A 17,695-nucleotide genomic window follows, 5' to 3' on the forward strand; every position below is an offset into this window, starting at 1 on the left:
ACACACACACATGTATATATACCGTTCTTAAAAACATTCTCCTCAAAATCAATATTAAGATGAGAGCCAGATACCGGTGACTCATGCCTGTTATTCTAGATAACTCAGGAGGCAGAGATCTGAGGACTAAGGTTCAAAGGCAGTCCAGGCAGGAAAGTCTCTCTCTCTCTCTCTTTTTTTTTTTTGTCAGTCATGGGGCTGAACTCTGGGCCTGGGCATTGTCCTTCAGCTTTTTAGCTCAAGGTGAGCGCTCTACCACTGAGCCACAGTGCCACACTTCTGGTTTTCTGGTGGCTTACTGGAGATAAGAGTCTCACGGACTTTTCTGCCTGGGCTGGCTTTGAACTGTGATCCTCAGATCTCAGCCTCCTGAGTAGCTAGGATTACAGGCATGAGCCACCAACTCCTGGCTCAGGCACGAAAGTCTCTTATTTCTAATTAACTACCAAAAAGCTGGAAGTAGAGTTGTGGCTCAAGTGGTAGTGCTATCCTCAAACAAAAAGCTGAGGGACAGTGCCCAGTCCCTGAGTTCAAGCCCCAGGACTGGCACCAAAAAAATTTTTTTTGAGTGTCCTTTAGCTTCGTGAACCAGGAGGGTTCATGAAGTTGCTAGCAGTGTTTGTTGAAGCAGCTCCAACTTTCCCAGTATGGTTTTATTGCTAAGTCTTTATTCTGTCCCATTGATCTTTGGGTCTGTTTTTGTTACTATGGCTTTGTAGTATAAAATGTGGTTTTATACCTCTAGTATTACTCTTTTACCCAGGCTTGTTTTCATACAAGGTGTTTTAAATAAAAACTTTTTAAAAAAGATAACATAGTGAGTTGTCAATAATATAGAATTGGCACTTTTCTTTATGTTCCTGGGAGCTCGTTCCAGTAGGAATTTTGAAACATAAATAAAATTCCCAGGCTGGGTGCCGGTGGCTCATGCTTGTAATCCTAGCTACTCTGGAGACTGAGATCTGAGGATCACAGTTCAAAGCCAGGAAAGTCTGTAAGATTCTTATCTCCAATAAACCACTAGAAAACTGGAAGTGGCGCTGTGGCTCAAGCGGTAGAGCGCTCGCCTTGAGTTGAAGAGCCCAGGGACAGTGGCCAAGTCCAGAGTTCAAGCCCCACGACTGACCAAAAATAAATAAATAAATAAATAATAAAAGAAAATTCCCTAAGAGTTTGCTTAACTCGTAGCATAAAGACCCTCAATGAAAGCTATGATCAATAAGAAGTGATTGAAGTGGGGAGAAATAGATTAGGCTCTGGGGGTAGGGAGATCCAGGTGAGAGCTGAACTGAGCTAACAAAGAGAGTGAGTGAGGATGAATATAGTCAAAGTAGTTTTATTTGCATGTATGTAAACAGAGCAATGAAACCTATTGAAATTGTTTTAGGAAGGGGGGAGGAGTAAGGGAGAATGATAAATGGGTACTAAGATTAATTAATACATTATATACATGTGTAGAAATACCATGATAACCCCCTACACACACAACTAATGTATACTAGTAAAAATAATGTTTTTTTTAAGAATTCACGGGGCACCTGTGATTAATATCTGTAATCATATCTACTCAAGAGGTTAACATACAGAAGCTGGCGATTTCATACTAGCTCAGGCAGTAAAGTCCACCAGACTCCATTTTCAGAATAACCAGCAAAAAGCAGGACTGTGATGTTCAGGTTGTAGACCACCAGTTGAGCAAGCCAGACAACAAGCAAGCATGAGACTCTAAGTTCAAGTATCAGTACAGGAAAAAAAAATTAATTAAAAAACCCATATATGTATATGTATATATATATATGACTCAGGACTGGGGATGTGGCTCAGTAGTAGAGTGCTTGCTAATAAGTGTTAAGACCTGAGTTCAAACTCTGGTACTTCTGGAAAAAAAATTTCAGGAGAGTAGGAGACTATATAACATTAGGGCTGAGATTGATAGGATACATTGTATACCTCTGTGGAAATGTCACAGTGAAATGCCACCTGTATAATGTATGCTCATAAAACTTTCAGAAAAGCGGGCACTGGCGGCTTATGCCTGTACTCTTAGCTACTCAGAAGGCTGAGATCTGAGGATTGCAGTTCAAAGCCAGCCTGGGAGGAAAGTCCGTGAGACTCTTATCTCCAATAAAGCACCAGAAAACCAGAAGTGGCTCTACAAGTGGTAGAGAACTCCTTGAGCTGAAGAGCTGAGGGAGAGGGCCCAGGCCTAGAGTTCAAGCCCCATGACCCACAAAAAAAAACTTTCAAAAAATAATTTGCTTTACTCTTTAACACAACGTTTCACTTTCTAGAAAGTTATATTTTGAGGAAATAATCATAGCTGTGCATAAAAATTTACAAATAACTGAAATGATTAAGTAGTTGATTAGATCAAATATGACCCATGAAATAAGGCAATAAAATGATATAGTGTAGTGTTGATATAGTAGTGTTATTGGGAAGTGTTAATATAGGCTATAAAATAGTATATAGAGTATGAAATACAGTTGTGATTGATTCAATTCACCTACATACTAGTACTAAATACTGAATAGTCCCATATGAGTGTCTTTATTTTTTTTCACTTTATTTATTAGTTTATATAGATTGTACAAATGGAGATTTCACTGTTACATCTCCAAACCTATTCACACTATGTTCCAATTTTACCCCCTTCATGGTAGTCTTTATGAATTATTTAAGTAAAGCAGAAACCAAAATATAGAATACCTACACTCAGCTTTTTAAAAATTATTAGAGCAAAAGAATTTAAATCTGTAAGGTACATAGTGGAAACTGAAAGTAATGTTACATGCCACAGAGATTAAAATATGTTCATTGACACTACAGACTTTATCAAAAGCATTTTGAATAGAAAAGGACTGAAAGTAGATGGCAAAGTAGTAAATGGGAGATGAGATCATGACTGTACTATCGATGAACACTATTCAGTAATAGTGAAATGTTAACCTCATATTAAATTCAAAATATTACCATCTCATTATATAATAACAAAAATAAATGAAATATTTTACATTATTTATAATATCTCAGTTTATACTAGGTACTACTCAGTAGCTACATATAAATATTGGCTACTGTCTAGATTGTCCTGTTGAGAGAATAATGACAGGTGCTGCTGGGGTATAGCACTTGGCTGACATGCCTTAGGCTCTGTTTTTCATCCCCAGCACTGCATAATAAAAAGAGAAAAGAGCCACAGAAAGAGGACAGCTTTTTTTTTTTTTTTTTTGTCAGTCGTGTGGCCTGAACTCTGGGCTGGGCGCTGTCCCTCAGCTCTTCAGTTCAAGGCTAGCACCCTACCACTTGAGCCACAGCACTACTTCCGGCCTTTTCTGCTTATGTGGTGCTGAGGAATCGAACCCAGGGCCTCATGCATGCAAGGCAAGCACTCTATCACTGAGCCACCTTCCCAGCCCCAGGGGACAGCTTTTAAAAGGGACATTCTAGTCCTTGAGCAGTCTAGTACAAGCATAGAATCCTTGCCAGTGCAACTTATTGATTATTTAAAAATTAAATGTTGCTGGGTGCCAGTGGCTCACGCCTGTAATCTTAGCTATTCAGGAGGCTGAGATCTGAGAAGTGGGGTTCAAAGCCAGCCTGGGCAGGAAAGTCCCAAGAGACTTTTATCTCCAATTAACCACCAGAAAACCAGAAGTGATGCTGTGGCTCAAGTGGTACAGCACTCACCCTTGAGCTGAAGACAGCTCAAGGGACAGTGCCCAGGCCCGGAGTTCAAGCCCCATGACTGACCAAAACAACAACAAAAAGCTGGGTGCCAGTGGCTAACTTCTATAATTCTAGCTATTCAAGAGGCTAAGGAGATCTGAGGATCAAGATTCAAAGCCATGGGCTGGGAAGGTGGCTCAGTGCTAGAGTGCTTGCCTTGCATGCATGAGGCCCTGGGTTCGATTCCTCAGCACCACATAAACAGAAAAAGCCAGAAGTGGTGCTGTGGCTCAAGTGTTAGAGCACTCGCCTTGAGCTGAAGAGCTAAGGGACAGTGCCCAGGCCCAGAGTTAAGGTCCATGACTGGCAAAAAAAAAAAAAAGATTCAAAGCCAGCCTGGGGAGGAAAGTCTGAGAGACTCTTTCTTTCTTCCTTTCTTCCTTCCTTCCTTTCTTTCTTTCTTTCTTCCTTCCTTCCTTTTCTTTATTTTTCTTTCTCTCTTTCTTTCTTTCTGTCAGTCGTAGGGCCTGAACTCTGGGCCTGGGCACTGTCCCTCAGCTCTTCAGCTCAAAGCTAGCACTCTACCACTTGAGCCACAGCGCCACTTCCAGCTTTTTTTTTTTTTGGTCGGTCGTAGGGCCTGAACTCTGGGCCTGGGCACTGTCCCTCAGCTCTTCAGCTCAAAGCTAGCACTCTACCACTTGAGCCACAGCGCCACTTCCGGCTTTTTTTTTTTTTGGTCGGTTGTGGGGCCTGAACTCTGGGCCTGGGTACTGTCCCTCAGCTCTTCAGCTCAAGGCTAGTGCTCTACCACTTGAGTCACAGCGCCACTTCCGGTTTTTTTCTTTGAGCCATCTTCCCAGCCCCTTTTCTTTTTTTTTTTTGGGTCCGGTTGTGGGACCTGAACTCTGGACCTGGGTACTGTCCCTCAGCTCTTCAGCTCAAGGCTAGTGCTCTACCACTTGAGTCACAGCGCCACTTCCGGTTTTTTTCTTTTTGCTTATGTGGTGCTGAGGAATCGAACCTAGGGCCTCATGGATGTGCTCTATCACTGAGCCACCTTCCCAGCCCCCCTCAGAGACTCTTATTATCTTCAGTTAACCACCAAAAAGTAAAAAATGGAGCTGTGACTCAAGTGGTAGAACAGTAATCTTAAGCACAAAAGCTCAGGGACGGTGCCCAGATCCTGAGTTCAAGCCCCAGAGCTAACACAAAAATAAATAAATAAATGAGAAAAGTGTTATGTAACTTGAATATACACATAACATGTAAATAAGAATATCCATCCTGCTTCAGAAAATAGAGTATTCTGTATTCTGTGATTCTACCAGTTACATTTTTATGTTAATACTGTTTCTTCTTTTCTTTCTATAGGCTTTGGTAAAAGTAATCTTAACCGTAGAGGAAGAATAATACCTGCAAAGAGACGTCCTTATGGAGTTGTCACTGGCCTTGCGGCTAGGAAAACACCTGGAATTCGAAAAGGAATTAGTCCTATGAATCGTCCTCCTCTCAGTGACAAGGTAGGATGTGCAGCCCCCAGAGTACCCCCAGGTGTTTTATGTTTGACTGTCATCTTTCTTTTCAGCCATTTAAGAGATTTTTTTCAGGTCATTTTAATTTCTTCATCTCTTTGATCTCCACATTCAAGAATTTGTTAGTCTGTATCATTCTACATTAGAAATGTTTACTGTATTAGGATTTAAAGGGAAAAAAAGGAAATTGATTAACATAGTTTCTTACTTTCTGAAAGAATATAGAGCGATATTTTCCAGTGTTAAAAAGGAAGACAAACCTTCTGAGACAAAATGAAGCACAAAGGAAACCAGTTGCAGTTCTCAAGAGGCCTAACCAGTTAAACAGAAAGTAAGTACTCAAATTCGTGGCAGTAATGGACATAAACAAATAACATTTTTCTACTTAGGGTTTAGAAGAATTGATTTACAATGATTCTTCTTATCTGATCATTTTCAAAACAAATATTTGGTTGGAGTTCAGGATTTGCCTCATGCATGAAGCCCTGAGTAAATTCCCAGCACCACAAAAGGGATGAAGACGTATACTGAGATGTTTGTTTAAAACAACATGGAAGCATTCAGCAGCAGCTTCTTTATTTCTTAGACACAGTATTACTGATGAGTACAACTTATGTAAACTTTTTTAAGTATCATTTCTCTATGTTTACAGAACAAAATTATAAAACTTATCTATTAGATAAAAATCATACTATGCCAATCAGAATTGAGAATTCTGAAAACTAAATTGATTATTTAATCTCAGTGTTTCTTACTGTTTCTACAAATAGCAATGTAGGTTATTTGTGGAAAAGCAAAACCAGAAAGAAAGATTCTGCATAAGTGTTTATCAGGTTCAAATTATTTTTACACTAAATTGAAAAGCATAACATAAACCAAGAAATGATAGTGTGTTGTTATAATTTTGGTATTCTGTCCTTCATAAGGATAAAGTAGTCAAAAAGGAAGTTGACAAGCTGTGGAATTACTATTTTTTTTTTTTTGTGGGTCATGGGGCTTGAACTCTGGGTCTGAGTGCTGTCCCTCAGCACTTCAGCTCCAGGCTAGTGCTCTGCCACTTGAGTTACAGTGCCACTTCTGGTTTTCTGGTGATTTATTGGAGATAAGAGTTTCCTGGCCTCTCCTGCCCAGGCTGGCTTTGAACCGTGATCCAAAGATCTCAGTCTCCTAAGTAGCTAGGACTACAGGTGTGAACCACCAGTGCCCAGCTTGTTATTTCAATTTTAAGTATCATTCTTTTTTTTTTTTTTTTTTTGCTGACTCGGGGGCTTGACCTCCGGGCCTGGGTTCTGCCCTTGAGCTTCTCTGTGCTCAAGGCTAGAGCTCTACCACTTGAGCAACAGTACCACTTCTGGCCTTTCTGTTTATGCGGTACTAGAATTGAACACAGGGCTTCATTCATGCTAGGCAAGCACTCTACCAGTAAGCCCCATTCCCAGCACATGGAATTAATCTTTAAGAAATGAATAGGGGATGGAATGTGGCTTAGTGGTAGAGTGCTAGCCTAGCATGCATGAAGCCCTGAGTTCAGTTCCTCAGTACCACATAAGCAGAAAAGTTCTGTGGCTCAAGTGATAGTGTGCTAGCCTTTAGCAAAAGAAGCTGAGGGACAGTGCCCAGGCCCTGACTTGCCAAAAAAAAAAAAAAGAAAGAAAATAATACCTTTTTTGTGTGTTTGCTGGGCTTGAACTCAGGGCTGGGTGCTGTCCTTTAAGCTATTTTGTTCAAGGTTGGCATTCTGCCACTTGAACTACAACTCTACATCTTAGAAGATAATTCATAAAACCGTGAACTTTAGTCTTTTTATGAACAAAATTTCACTTAACCATCATCTTTGGAAATCATTTGGTATAGTATCTTCTGTGAAACAGGCCTACCCTAAATAAAAATCTTCTTTTTATGAGACATATTTTTGGTTTTGTTTTTACCAATAATTGGCCTTGAACTCAGTGCCTTTTGCTTAGCCTTGTCCATGGCTGGCACTCTACTACTTGAGCCACTTAAGTCTGGCTTTTTGCTAATTAATTGGAGATGGAATTTCATGGGCTTTCCATCTGGGCCGTCTTTGAACTTCAGTCCTCCAGATTTTAGCCACCTGAGAGCTAGGATATAAGCCGCTGGTGCCCGGTGAGAGTTACAAGTTATTTGAGCTATTTGAGGAAATTTTGCATTTGAACCTCTATAAGGTTGGTGGTAAGATAGGTAACCTTTTATGCATTTGTTCGTTGAATAGATGAAAGTGATTTATTTTTATTTTTGTTTTTGGTCCGGTCATGGGGCCTGAACTCTGGGCCTGGGCGCTGTCCCTCAGCTCTTCAGCTCAAGGCTAGCACTCTACCACTTGAGCCACAGCACCACTTCTGGCTTTTTTTTTCTTTTTGCTTCTGTGGTGCTGAGGAATCGAACCCAGGGCCTCAGGCATGCGAGGCAAGCGCTCTACCACTGAGCCACCTTCCCAGCCCCTTTATTTTTATTTTTGGTGCTGGTCCTGGGCCTTGAACTCAAGGCCTTGGCACTATCCTTGAGCTTTTTTGCTCAAGGCTAGTGTTGTACTGCTTGAGCCACAGCTCCATAACTCTTTGCTGATTAATTAGAGATAAGAGTTTCATGGACTTTGCTGGTCCAGCTGGCTTTGAATTTTGATCCTCAGATCTCATGCTCCTTAGTAGGTAAGATATGGGCTCAAGCCATTGGCACCATGCAGAAAATTTGTTTTTTTCATACTCTATCAACTTCTTGTAAAGAATAGAAAGTGGTGAAGGTCAAGTATAATTTATTGAGTATGCATTATTCTGTGTATGAAATACTAAAGTGAAAGAGCGTAAGTTCTCTGTTAAACATGTGTGTGTTTCGGTGTATTATGCATGTGTGTGTATACACATATACATATTTGTATGGCATATATATATTCCGTGTGTGTGACACAGATGCATATGTGTGTGAATATATATAAATGTGTGTGTATATATATATACACACACACACACACACAAACACACACACAGAGCACGAGTGCAAGAGAGACAGACAGACAGATGCCAGTGCAGAATTTTCTTTTCCTTGTGGTGCTGGGGATTAAATAAATCCAAGGCCTTTGTGGCTTGCTAGCCAAGTGCTCAACCACTGAGCTAAATCCCCAGTCCTGTGGCTTATGTTAATATATAAAGGTTTGTGAGTGTGGAAAAGAGAAGAAAGCTGAAAGAGTAGAGGTTGTTTTTCAAGTTTTTTTTGTTATTGTTTTTACTTTGACTATGAATGATCCTAGGTGTGATGTTTTTCTCTATACTAATCCTGTAAATCTGTAAATTCATGTTTTCACCTAATTTGGGAATAGGAAATAGCATTTTAAATATGATTTTGTAAATGTCTTCTGAAGATACCATATGTAGGAAGAAAGGCCTTATTAGAGGCCTTATTATTATTTAAGCAATAAATCAGTTAAACGTTAACCAGGTGTTTATGTGATGTATTACAGAGGGAGATGTTGGAAATCAAATTCAGTAGCTTCATATAAATAAGGAAACAATGTGGAGTTCATACTTTCTAGTGTATGCTCATCAAGTTTTCATTGCATGAATTGAAATACTTTTGTCTTTTTTCAAAATGTTTAAAAACAAAGAAATTGAGATTACTCATGACATATGTTTGTGTTGCAGAACTAACCTTCCAGCTAATTTTTCCAGGAGTGGAAATAAATTAAGCCATCAGAAAGATACTCGCCAGGCAACTTTTCTTTTCCGAAGAGGCCTGAAGGTATTCAAAAGCCTTGGTGGGATTTTCTTTTTACTTGAAGTTGATCCTGAGACAGACATCTTTAGTGATACTCAGTTATAGGTGTAGCCCATGGTTGACATTAGGTTGGGGATATAGAAAACATGACATTAGTTCTTCCTGTATATTTTCCCCCCTATTTCTCTTGTCCTCAATAGCAACTTATAAGAACTTAACAACTTATGTTTACCATTTTTTTTATAAAGAAAGTTAAACAGTGGTGTTACCATAGCAGCACAGAGCCTCTCTTGCATGCATGCACTTACCACAGTTGGGTTTTAGTTATAGCATGATGGCTGTTTGGATTCAAATCCTCTGCTTTCTATAGGATCTACTGCTTTTTCCCTCCTTTAGGTTCAGGCCCAGGTGAACACAGAACAGCTGCTAGAAGATGTAGTAGCAAAGAGAACGCGTCAGTAAGTTTCAATTTGTTTTTCAAGATGTCATTTTAAAACTCAGACTATAGCTACCCCCAAATTACCATGTGCCTTAGCGTGAGTGAAATTGATGATGCCCAAAATGGTATTAAGCCTGAAATCTAATTTTGTTCCTTTTTTCTCCAAATACTTTTTTTTTTAAGGGCTAGGAACTAAACCCAGGATATTATACATGCTAGGCAAGCACTCTACCATTGAGCTTAATCCCCAGCATCACAAAAACCTTTTGAGTTTTCTTATGTAAGCATTGTAACTGTTTTAGCACAAAGTAAGTTACTATATTCTTGATAACCTATTTTCTTTTATCTTAATGAATTTTTTCTGTTTTTGTATAAACGTATTTGGAATGAATAGAAGAAAATTTAGTAAAGCTTTTAGAAGGCTTGTAAAATTTTAAACAATGGAATATTTTCACGTATGACAGTGTAAAACCTTCTCAAACGTATTTTTGTCTGTTATAATTATATTTCCTGAGGTGAGATGTGTAACATTTCCATCAATTTCCATCAGGCTTTGAGATGAAACTATTAAAAATTACCACTGCTTTTGCAAAGTAAAACATTGTCATGGTTTTAGATGTGATGCTGAGTATAGTAAGTATGATTTTACCTAGTCAGTGTAGGAAAATAAACTATGTGAACTTCATATTGGCACCATTCTTTAGCATAGGAGCCATGACATGAGAAACCATAAGGAAGATAATAAATAATGGGACTGAGAGTGGTGGAGTAAGCCTGTAAGCCCACCCTCTTAGAGGCAGAAATTGCAGTTTGAGGTCAGACTGGGCAAAAACAGACCTACCTCAGTCAACAGCTGGCCACCACATTGTAGCACGTACTGTGATTGCAGCTACATAGAAAGCCATTGATAGGAGAGTCATGTTCCAAAGCTATTCTCAAGTAAAAAAAAAAAAAACGCCAAGACTATATATGAAAAATAACTGGACAATAATAATGAGAGCCTCTTTGCTTCTGCAATGAACAGTGTTTACATAATAGTGATATTATATGCCATTTATTTATTTTGGACTTTTGAGACTCAACCTGTGGACAAAGTGAAAAATAGTCATTTTAAGACTAGAATATAGGGCTGGGAAGGTGGCTCAGTGGTAGAGTGCTTGCCTTGCATGCCTGAGGCCCTGGGTTCGATTCCTCAGCACCACATAAGCAAAATGAAAAAAGCCGGGAGTGGCGCTGTGGCTCAAGTGGTAGAGTGCTAGCCTTGAGCTGAAGAGCTGAGGGACAGTGCCCAGGCCCAGAGTTCAGACCCCACGACCGGACCCCCCCCAAAAAAAGACTAGAATATAATATAAATTTCAAATTTTGGCTAATAAAGCAATTGGCAGGTAGTAGTCAGGTGTAATTGGAAGCCAGAACAGGAGAATTACAAGTTCAGTTGAGGCCCAGGCTACATAGCAAGGTTGTCTCAAAATAATAATAACTATGTAATAATCATCTAAAAGGGAGGGCTCATGAATAGTGGAAGATACAAAGTGGGAGAAAAGGTGGAAAGAAAGAGTGAGGAGTAGTTCAAGAGATACTGCTAGAAGAAATGTGTGATTTAAATAACAGTACAGAGGAACAATATTTTTTGGGACATACAGAAACTAGAGAATAATGTGATAAATTTATTCATTATAGCAATATAGTAAATGTTTGCACAGATGGACACTGCATTTTGAACTCAGAGCCTAAAATCTTGCTTAGCTTTTTCTGTCAAGGCTGGTACTCTACCACTGGAGCCATACTTCTTCTGGCATTTTGCTCATTAATCTATTCTGAGATCTCAAGCCTCCTAAATAGCTAGGATTATAGGTGTAAACCAATGGTGCCCAGCTTATAAAACATCATATTTACTGAACTAGAAAAACAGGAAAAGGCCAGATGCTAGTGGCTCACACCTGTAATCCTAGCTACTCACAAGGCTGAGATTTTAGGATTGTGGTTCAAAGCCAGGTTCAAAGCCAGCCCAGGCAGGAAAGTCTGTGAGACTCTTTATCTCCAATAAACCACTCAGAAAACTGGAAGTGGCATTATGGCTCAAGTGGTAGAGCTCTAGCCTTGAGCTGAAGAACTGAGGGACAGGGCCCAGACCCAGAATTCAAGCCCCACCACTGACAAAACAACAACAACAACAACAACAAAAAAAAACCCAGCTGGTTGCAGTGGCTCACGCCTGTAATCCTAGCTACTCAGGAGGCTAAGATCCAAGGATCAGGTTGAAAGCCAGCCCGGGCAGGAAAGTCTGTGAGACTCTTATCTCCAATAAGCTACTCGAAAACCAGAAGTGGCGCTGTGGCTCAAGCAGTAGAGCGCGCTCACCTTGAGCTGAAGAGCTGAGGGACAGCACCCAGGCCCAGAGTTCAAGCCCCACCACTGACCAAAAAACAAAACAAAAACAGAAAACAGGAAAAGTTAGAAGAGCCACTCTGGAGAACAAAAATGGGAAGAAAGAGACTATGAGGTGAAAGATTGTTAGGTTTTATTAGAAGCTGCTTCTGTATTTGATTTTAAAAAAAAGTATACAGTTTTGTTTTGTTTTTCATTTCTGGTAGTGAGCTTGACCTCAGGGCCTTGTGTTCTTGCTAAGCTTTTTCACTCACAGCTGTTGCTCTATCACTTGAGCTGTTTTCCCCAATACTGGCTTTTTGCTGACATCTGGCAGATTTGTCTGCCTAGGCTAGCTCTGAACTGCAATTCTCAAATCTCAGCCTACATAGCTATTATTATATGTGTGAGCCACCAGCACCCAACTGAAGTTTGTATATTTATTTATTGTGTTAAAAATTTAATAATTTAAGATGCTGATTAAGATATCATGTTGGGGTCCTCAGTGTTGTGTGTTTAAAACCTCAAAAGTAATGACTGTTTCTAAAATATCTATTTTCACTGTGTATGGTGTGTGTGTGTTGTGTGTGTGTGTGTGTGTGTGTCTGTCTGTCTGTCTGTCTGTTCTGGGGCTTGAACTATAGCTCTACTTCCAGCTTTTTTTTGTGGGGGGTAGGTAATTGGAGATAAGAATCACATGGTCTTTGAACTGACTTTGAACTGCAATGCTTATATCTAGCCTTCTGAGTAGCTAGGATTATGGGTATGAGCCATTGGCACCTGGCTACATATTTTGAAACTGGGATTGTAGCTCAGTAGAACACCTTCTTAACACATAGATCATAGGTTCCTTAGCACCAAAATGGATGAGTAGTTAGGTAAGTAAGTGAGTAGGTAGATGAGTGGTAGGTAGATGGGTAGCAAATAGATGGATGGATGGATGGAATATCTTTATATGAGATAGAGGATTTATGAACATCACTTTAGTGAAACTTGTTTTCTTTTGAAACTAGATGGCGTACTTCCACTACAAATGGAGGAATTCTTACAGTATCCATTGACAATCCTGCAGCAGTTCAGAACCCAGTGTAAGTCTTTTCTTTCTTTTTGCACAACAGTACTGGACCTGTGTTCACAATATGATGTTCAAGTTAGGAGGGAGTTAAATTCAAAAGTATTACTTATTACTTGTGCTACAAATTGGAAGTAGTATAAGTAAAAGTGAAAACTACCATGGATCACTGGTTCGATACCGCCATAACCCTTTTTAATGACTTTTTTTTTTACTGATGGATAGATGGATCAAGAGATAAATAGATAGATGGATTTTGCTTTTTTATTTTTGGTCAGTTGTGGGGCCTGAACTCTGGGCCTGGGTGCTGTCTCTCAGCTCTTCAGCTCAAGGCTAGCGCTCTACCACTTGAGCCACACCACCACTTCCAGCTTTTTTGCTTATGTGGCGCTGAGGAATTGAACCCATTCTACCACTAAGCCACCTTCCAAGCCCCGGGTTTTGCTTTTTTGAAATAGTCTCACTATATAGCCCAAGCTAGCTTTGAACTTGATCCTCCTGCCTCAGCTTCCTGAATGCTAGAAATATAAGCAAGTGTCAGCCACCATGCCAGTTACTTCTATTTTTATTTTTAAAATTTTATTCAAGTGTAACAATTATACATTTAAAATTAATCATACATTTTAAAATGTACATATGGAGCTTGGGAGTGGTAGCTAATACATCTGTAATCCTAGCTACTGAGGTAGCTAATATCTAAAGATTGCAATTTGAAGCTAGCTAGGATAGAAAGTCTTTTGACACTCTTTTCTCCAATGAACTTCCAAAAATAAAAAGTGGGAAGTGTAGGTATGGCTCAAATGGTAGAGCACTGGCCTTGAACAAAAAATGCTAAGGAACAGTGCCCAGGCCCTGGAGTTCAAGCCCTGGGACTAGCACAATAAACAAATAAATAAATAAATGTATATATGGATGTAAAAGGGATGATACTGCACATACTTGTTTTTTCCTTTCTTCCCCTCTTCCTAGTAAGACTAACCTTTTTAAAGACCTTACAGTATATTCTTTTATCTAGATGATGTTAATTTACATAAACATTTTGTTATATTTATTGTACTATAATAAACTTTCTAGGCTTACAGAATTTCTGATCTATTTAGCCATCTTTATCACTGAACTGAAAAGAATGTAGATTGGATCTTTTAAGACTACAGCTTACTTGATTTGAAGGACTTTAGTCTTAGAAATCAACAATTGTGCTAGCTGCCAGTGGCTTACGCTTGTAATCCTAGCTACTCAGGCTGAGATCTGAGGATTTCAGTTCAAAGCCAGCCCAGGCAGGAAAGTCCATGAAACTCTATCTCGAATAAACCACTAGAAAAGCAGAAGTGGGGCTGTGGCTCAAGTGGTAGAGCACTTGAGCCAAGGAGCAGGGCTCAGGCCCAGAGTTCAAGCCCCATTGACCAACCAAAAAAAAAAGAAAAAGAAAAAGAAATCAACAGTTATTTAAAATTGCTCAAAGTGTGTGTGTGTGTGTGTGTGCGCGCGCGCGCGCGCGCGCGTGTGCTGCGTGTGTGCATGTGCGTGCGTGCGTGCGTGTGTGTGTGTGTGTGTGTGTGTGTGTGTGTGTGTCCTGGGGCCTGAACTTGAGGCCTGGGAGCTATACCTGAGCTTTTTTCTTTTTCTTTTTTTTTTTTGCTGGTCATGGGGCCTGAACCCTGGGCCTGGGTGTTGTCCCTCAGCTTTTCAGCTCAAGGCTAGCGCTCTACCACTGGAACCACAGCACCACTTCCGGCTTTTTCTGCTTATTTGGTGCCGAGGAATTGAACCCAGGACCTCATGCATGCCAGGCACCACTGAGCCACCTTCCCAGCCCAATGAAATGATGTTTTTATTCTCTCAGTATCTTACAACAGATTTTTTTTGTCAGTCATGGGGCCTGAACTCTGGGCCGGGGTGCTGTCCCTCAGCTCTTCTACTTGAGCCCCACAGCACCACTTCTACTTATGTGGTATTGAGGAATCGAACCCAGGGCCTCATGCATGCAAGACAAGCACTCTACCACTGAGCCACCTTCCCAGCCCCCTTGAGCTTTTTTCTAAAGACTAGTGCTATACTGAGCCACAGATCCATTTCTGGATTTTTGGTGATTAATTGCAGATGAGTCTCATGGACTTTTCTTCTAGGGCTAACTTTGAACCATGATCCTCAGATCTCATCTTATTGAGTAACTAGGATTACAGATGTGAGCCACTGGTGCTTGGCTGAAAGTTTTGTAGTTATACTTGAGATATTCTATGAACAATTATAATTTTTAGTCAAGAGCCAACTGTCTTTTTAAAGCTTATATTCTATAGAAGAACATTTCATTGCAGGTGCAGCTACCTAAAAAAATAGACCTAAGGCATTTGAATATGAGTTCAAACCATTAATCTTTTTTTTTTAATTTTCAAGCTAACAGTAGCTTTTTCTTTCTGATAGCGCTCAGAAACCAAGATTAACTCGTACTCCTGTACCTTCCTTTATGACAAAACGAGAGCAATCTGATGTAAAGAAAGTTCCTAAAGGCGTTCCCCTACAATTTGACATAAATAGTGTTGGAAAACAGGTAAAAAAAAAGTTTTCTGTATTTAAGACATTCATTGACAGTATTTGTACAGTAAATAAAACACTTTAACCTTCCCAACAAACTTTGGCAATCGCTAACCTGATTTCTGTCTCTTGTAGTTCCCCTGTTTTGATGTTTTGTATAAGTTGGGTTATAAGATATTTGATCTTTGTCCCTGACTTCTTTTACTTACCATAAAGTTTTCAAGGTTCATTTGTTTTCGTATTTCATTCTTTTTATGGTGTAATTCCATAATATGTACTATATCTTATTTAATGTTGGTTCTACTCTTTTGACTATTATGAATAATACTTCTTTGACCAACAGTGTATACAAGTTTTTGTGTGGACCTATGTTTTCATTTCTCCTTGTTAAATACCTAGGTGGTAGATTATATAGTAACTCCATACCCTTTGGTGGTATTGAGGTTTGAACTTAGGGCCTTGTACTTGCTAGGCAAGTGCTCTACCACCCATGTCACACTTTCACCACCTAACTAGGCAAACATATCTTAACTTCATCTATTTCATGTAGTCTTTGTAAGGGTCACATGAGCTCATACACATACATATTTGTAGCTTAATCATAAGATCATATTGTTCCAATGCAAGTAAGGTTTTGAGTCAAGTTCTTTTTTTTCCCTTTCTGTAGACAGGGATGACTTTGAATGAAAGATTTGGGATACTGAAGGAGCAAAGAGCCACTCTCACATTCAACAAAGGAGGAAGTCGCTTTGTAACTGTGGGATAAGCTCCCTTGTCAAAGGAACTTTTCAGTGATGACTGTTTGAGAAGTTGAATTGCTTGAAGAATTCGTCACAGAAATTCAAGAAACTTTACTTCAAAATATTTAGAAGGCTAAATAACTTTTATTTTTGAAGGTTTTTTTTTAATGTATAAAATAATCCCATGAAAGAATAACAGGGAATATACATATATGTTCTTAAAGATTTCTTGGTTGGCCCAGACAGAACAATTCTCTCTTGGCTTCTTTGGTGCCTCAAGCAGCAGAAGGAAGACAGAAAGATAGAAATTGCTTATTTTTATGAGAGTGGCATGTAGGATCTCATCACCTTTGCCCATTTTTTGGCTCTTGGCCATGGTAAATCTTAGTTTTGGATATATATGTAGCCCCCTTTGTTGCTGTCATTTACCTTTGAATAGTGTTGATATAAGTGCTGTTGCCTTTCTTCATTAGTTATATATATTTTTTTTTTAAAAAAAAAGCTTTTTGAGAATTTCAATTTTGGCTTTCAGGATTTATGGAAATATCTGGAACTTAGTTCATTTTTCAGATAGAATTAAGTTAAACTCCCAACTTTTAATTTTTTAATGTTGAACTTTTAACAGGAATGTGGTTCTCTTATATTAATATGTCTCAGCTTAAAATGTTGATGTTTCTTTACTATAAATGGATATTTACAAAGTTATCCAATACTTTAGAGGATAAGGTTGATTGTAAAATACTAAAAGTTGTTGTTTGATAAATGAAGAAAGCATTAAAGGAAATAGCAATTTGAAAGACCAGAAACTTAGATGAAATACTTCAAAATACCAGTTATAGGTATATTCTTTGGGTTTAGTGTCTACAAATTATTCTTCAAATGATATTTATAAGAAAAAATTTTAAGATGGACTGAGTCACTTAGATATTTTGATAGTAAACTTAATAGCCATAAGTCCTAAACTGTTCTTATTCAAAGTTAAAAATTGTAATCTATTAAGCTTGCTAAATTAACAATTTCTAGCTCCAAAAAATATACTTGTTTCAAAGGAAAATTGCCAAATTGGAATTACATTGTACCATTGTTGTATACCTTGTATTTTGATTTTTTTTTGTATGATACTAAGTTCAGACATTTATAGGGAGAAAGTTTTTTTCTGACTCTGGACTGGTAAGCAGAGTTGGTCTGATGTGCCAAGATAATGCTAAGACTCCTCAGACCATTGTACATAGATTATAGTAAAATGCCAAAATGCAGCAAAATATTCCTGGTTCAATTGAACAAGTTTGGTCAGTTTGAGGTTTGACCTTTAGTTTGCTATAATTTGTATAAGCCTGTAGGTGTTAGGTTTCTGGTGTTTAAATGTTGACTTTTTCTATAAAGCAAAATTTACCACTCCTGTTTTCCTTGTATTGTATATTAGACTTCATTGCCTCTCATGCTCCTTGGTTTACTCGGTTTATTCTAACCATAGAATGCGATCAGCAACAGATTCATGCTTATACCAAAGAATTAAATCTGATCCTTAATGCCAGTACTTCTGTTTAATAAGGAATTACTTATTGGGAGCCATCACAGAATTTGAAAATAAACTCTAGTCTCTCCTTCACTA

The 17,695-nt window shown here is 38.9% G+C and overlaps 1 protein-coding gene across 1 annotated transcript in view; it reads left to right on the forward strand.

The window, feature by feature from the left end:
* Fyttd1 (forty-two-three domain containing 1) overlaps positions 1–17,695 on the forward strand; it is a 34,703-nt gene extending 17,008 nt beyond the window's left edge. Inside the window, exons 3-9 of the mRNA XM_013019422.1 lie at positions 5,044–5,192; positions 5,423–5,535; positions 8,861–8,957; positions 9,330–9,391; positions 12,753–12,827; positions 15,233–15,359; positions 16,011–17,695. Of these exons, the coding sequence (XP_012874876.1) occupies positions 5,044–5,192; positions 5,423–5,535; positions 8,861–8,957; positions 9,330–9,391; positions 12,753–12,827; positions 15,233–15,359; positions 16,011–16,109 (722 nt within the window). The 3' untranslated portion in view covers positions 16,110–17,695. The remainder of the gene's footprint in view (positions 1–5,043; positions 5,193–5,422; positions 5,536–8,860; positions 8,958–9,329; positions 9,392–12,752; positions 12,828–15,232; positions 15,360–16,010) is intronic.

The sequence above is a fragment of the Dipodomys ordii genome, unplaced genomic scaffold (assembly GCF_000151885.1).
Source record: "Dipodomys ordii isolate 6190 unplaced genomic scaffold, Dord_2.0 Scaffold45, whole genome shotgun sequence".
NCBI lineage: Eukaryota > Metazoa > Chordata > Mammalia > Rodentia > Heteromyidae > Dipodomys > Dipodomys ordii.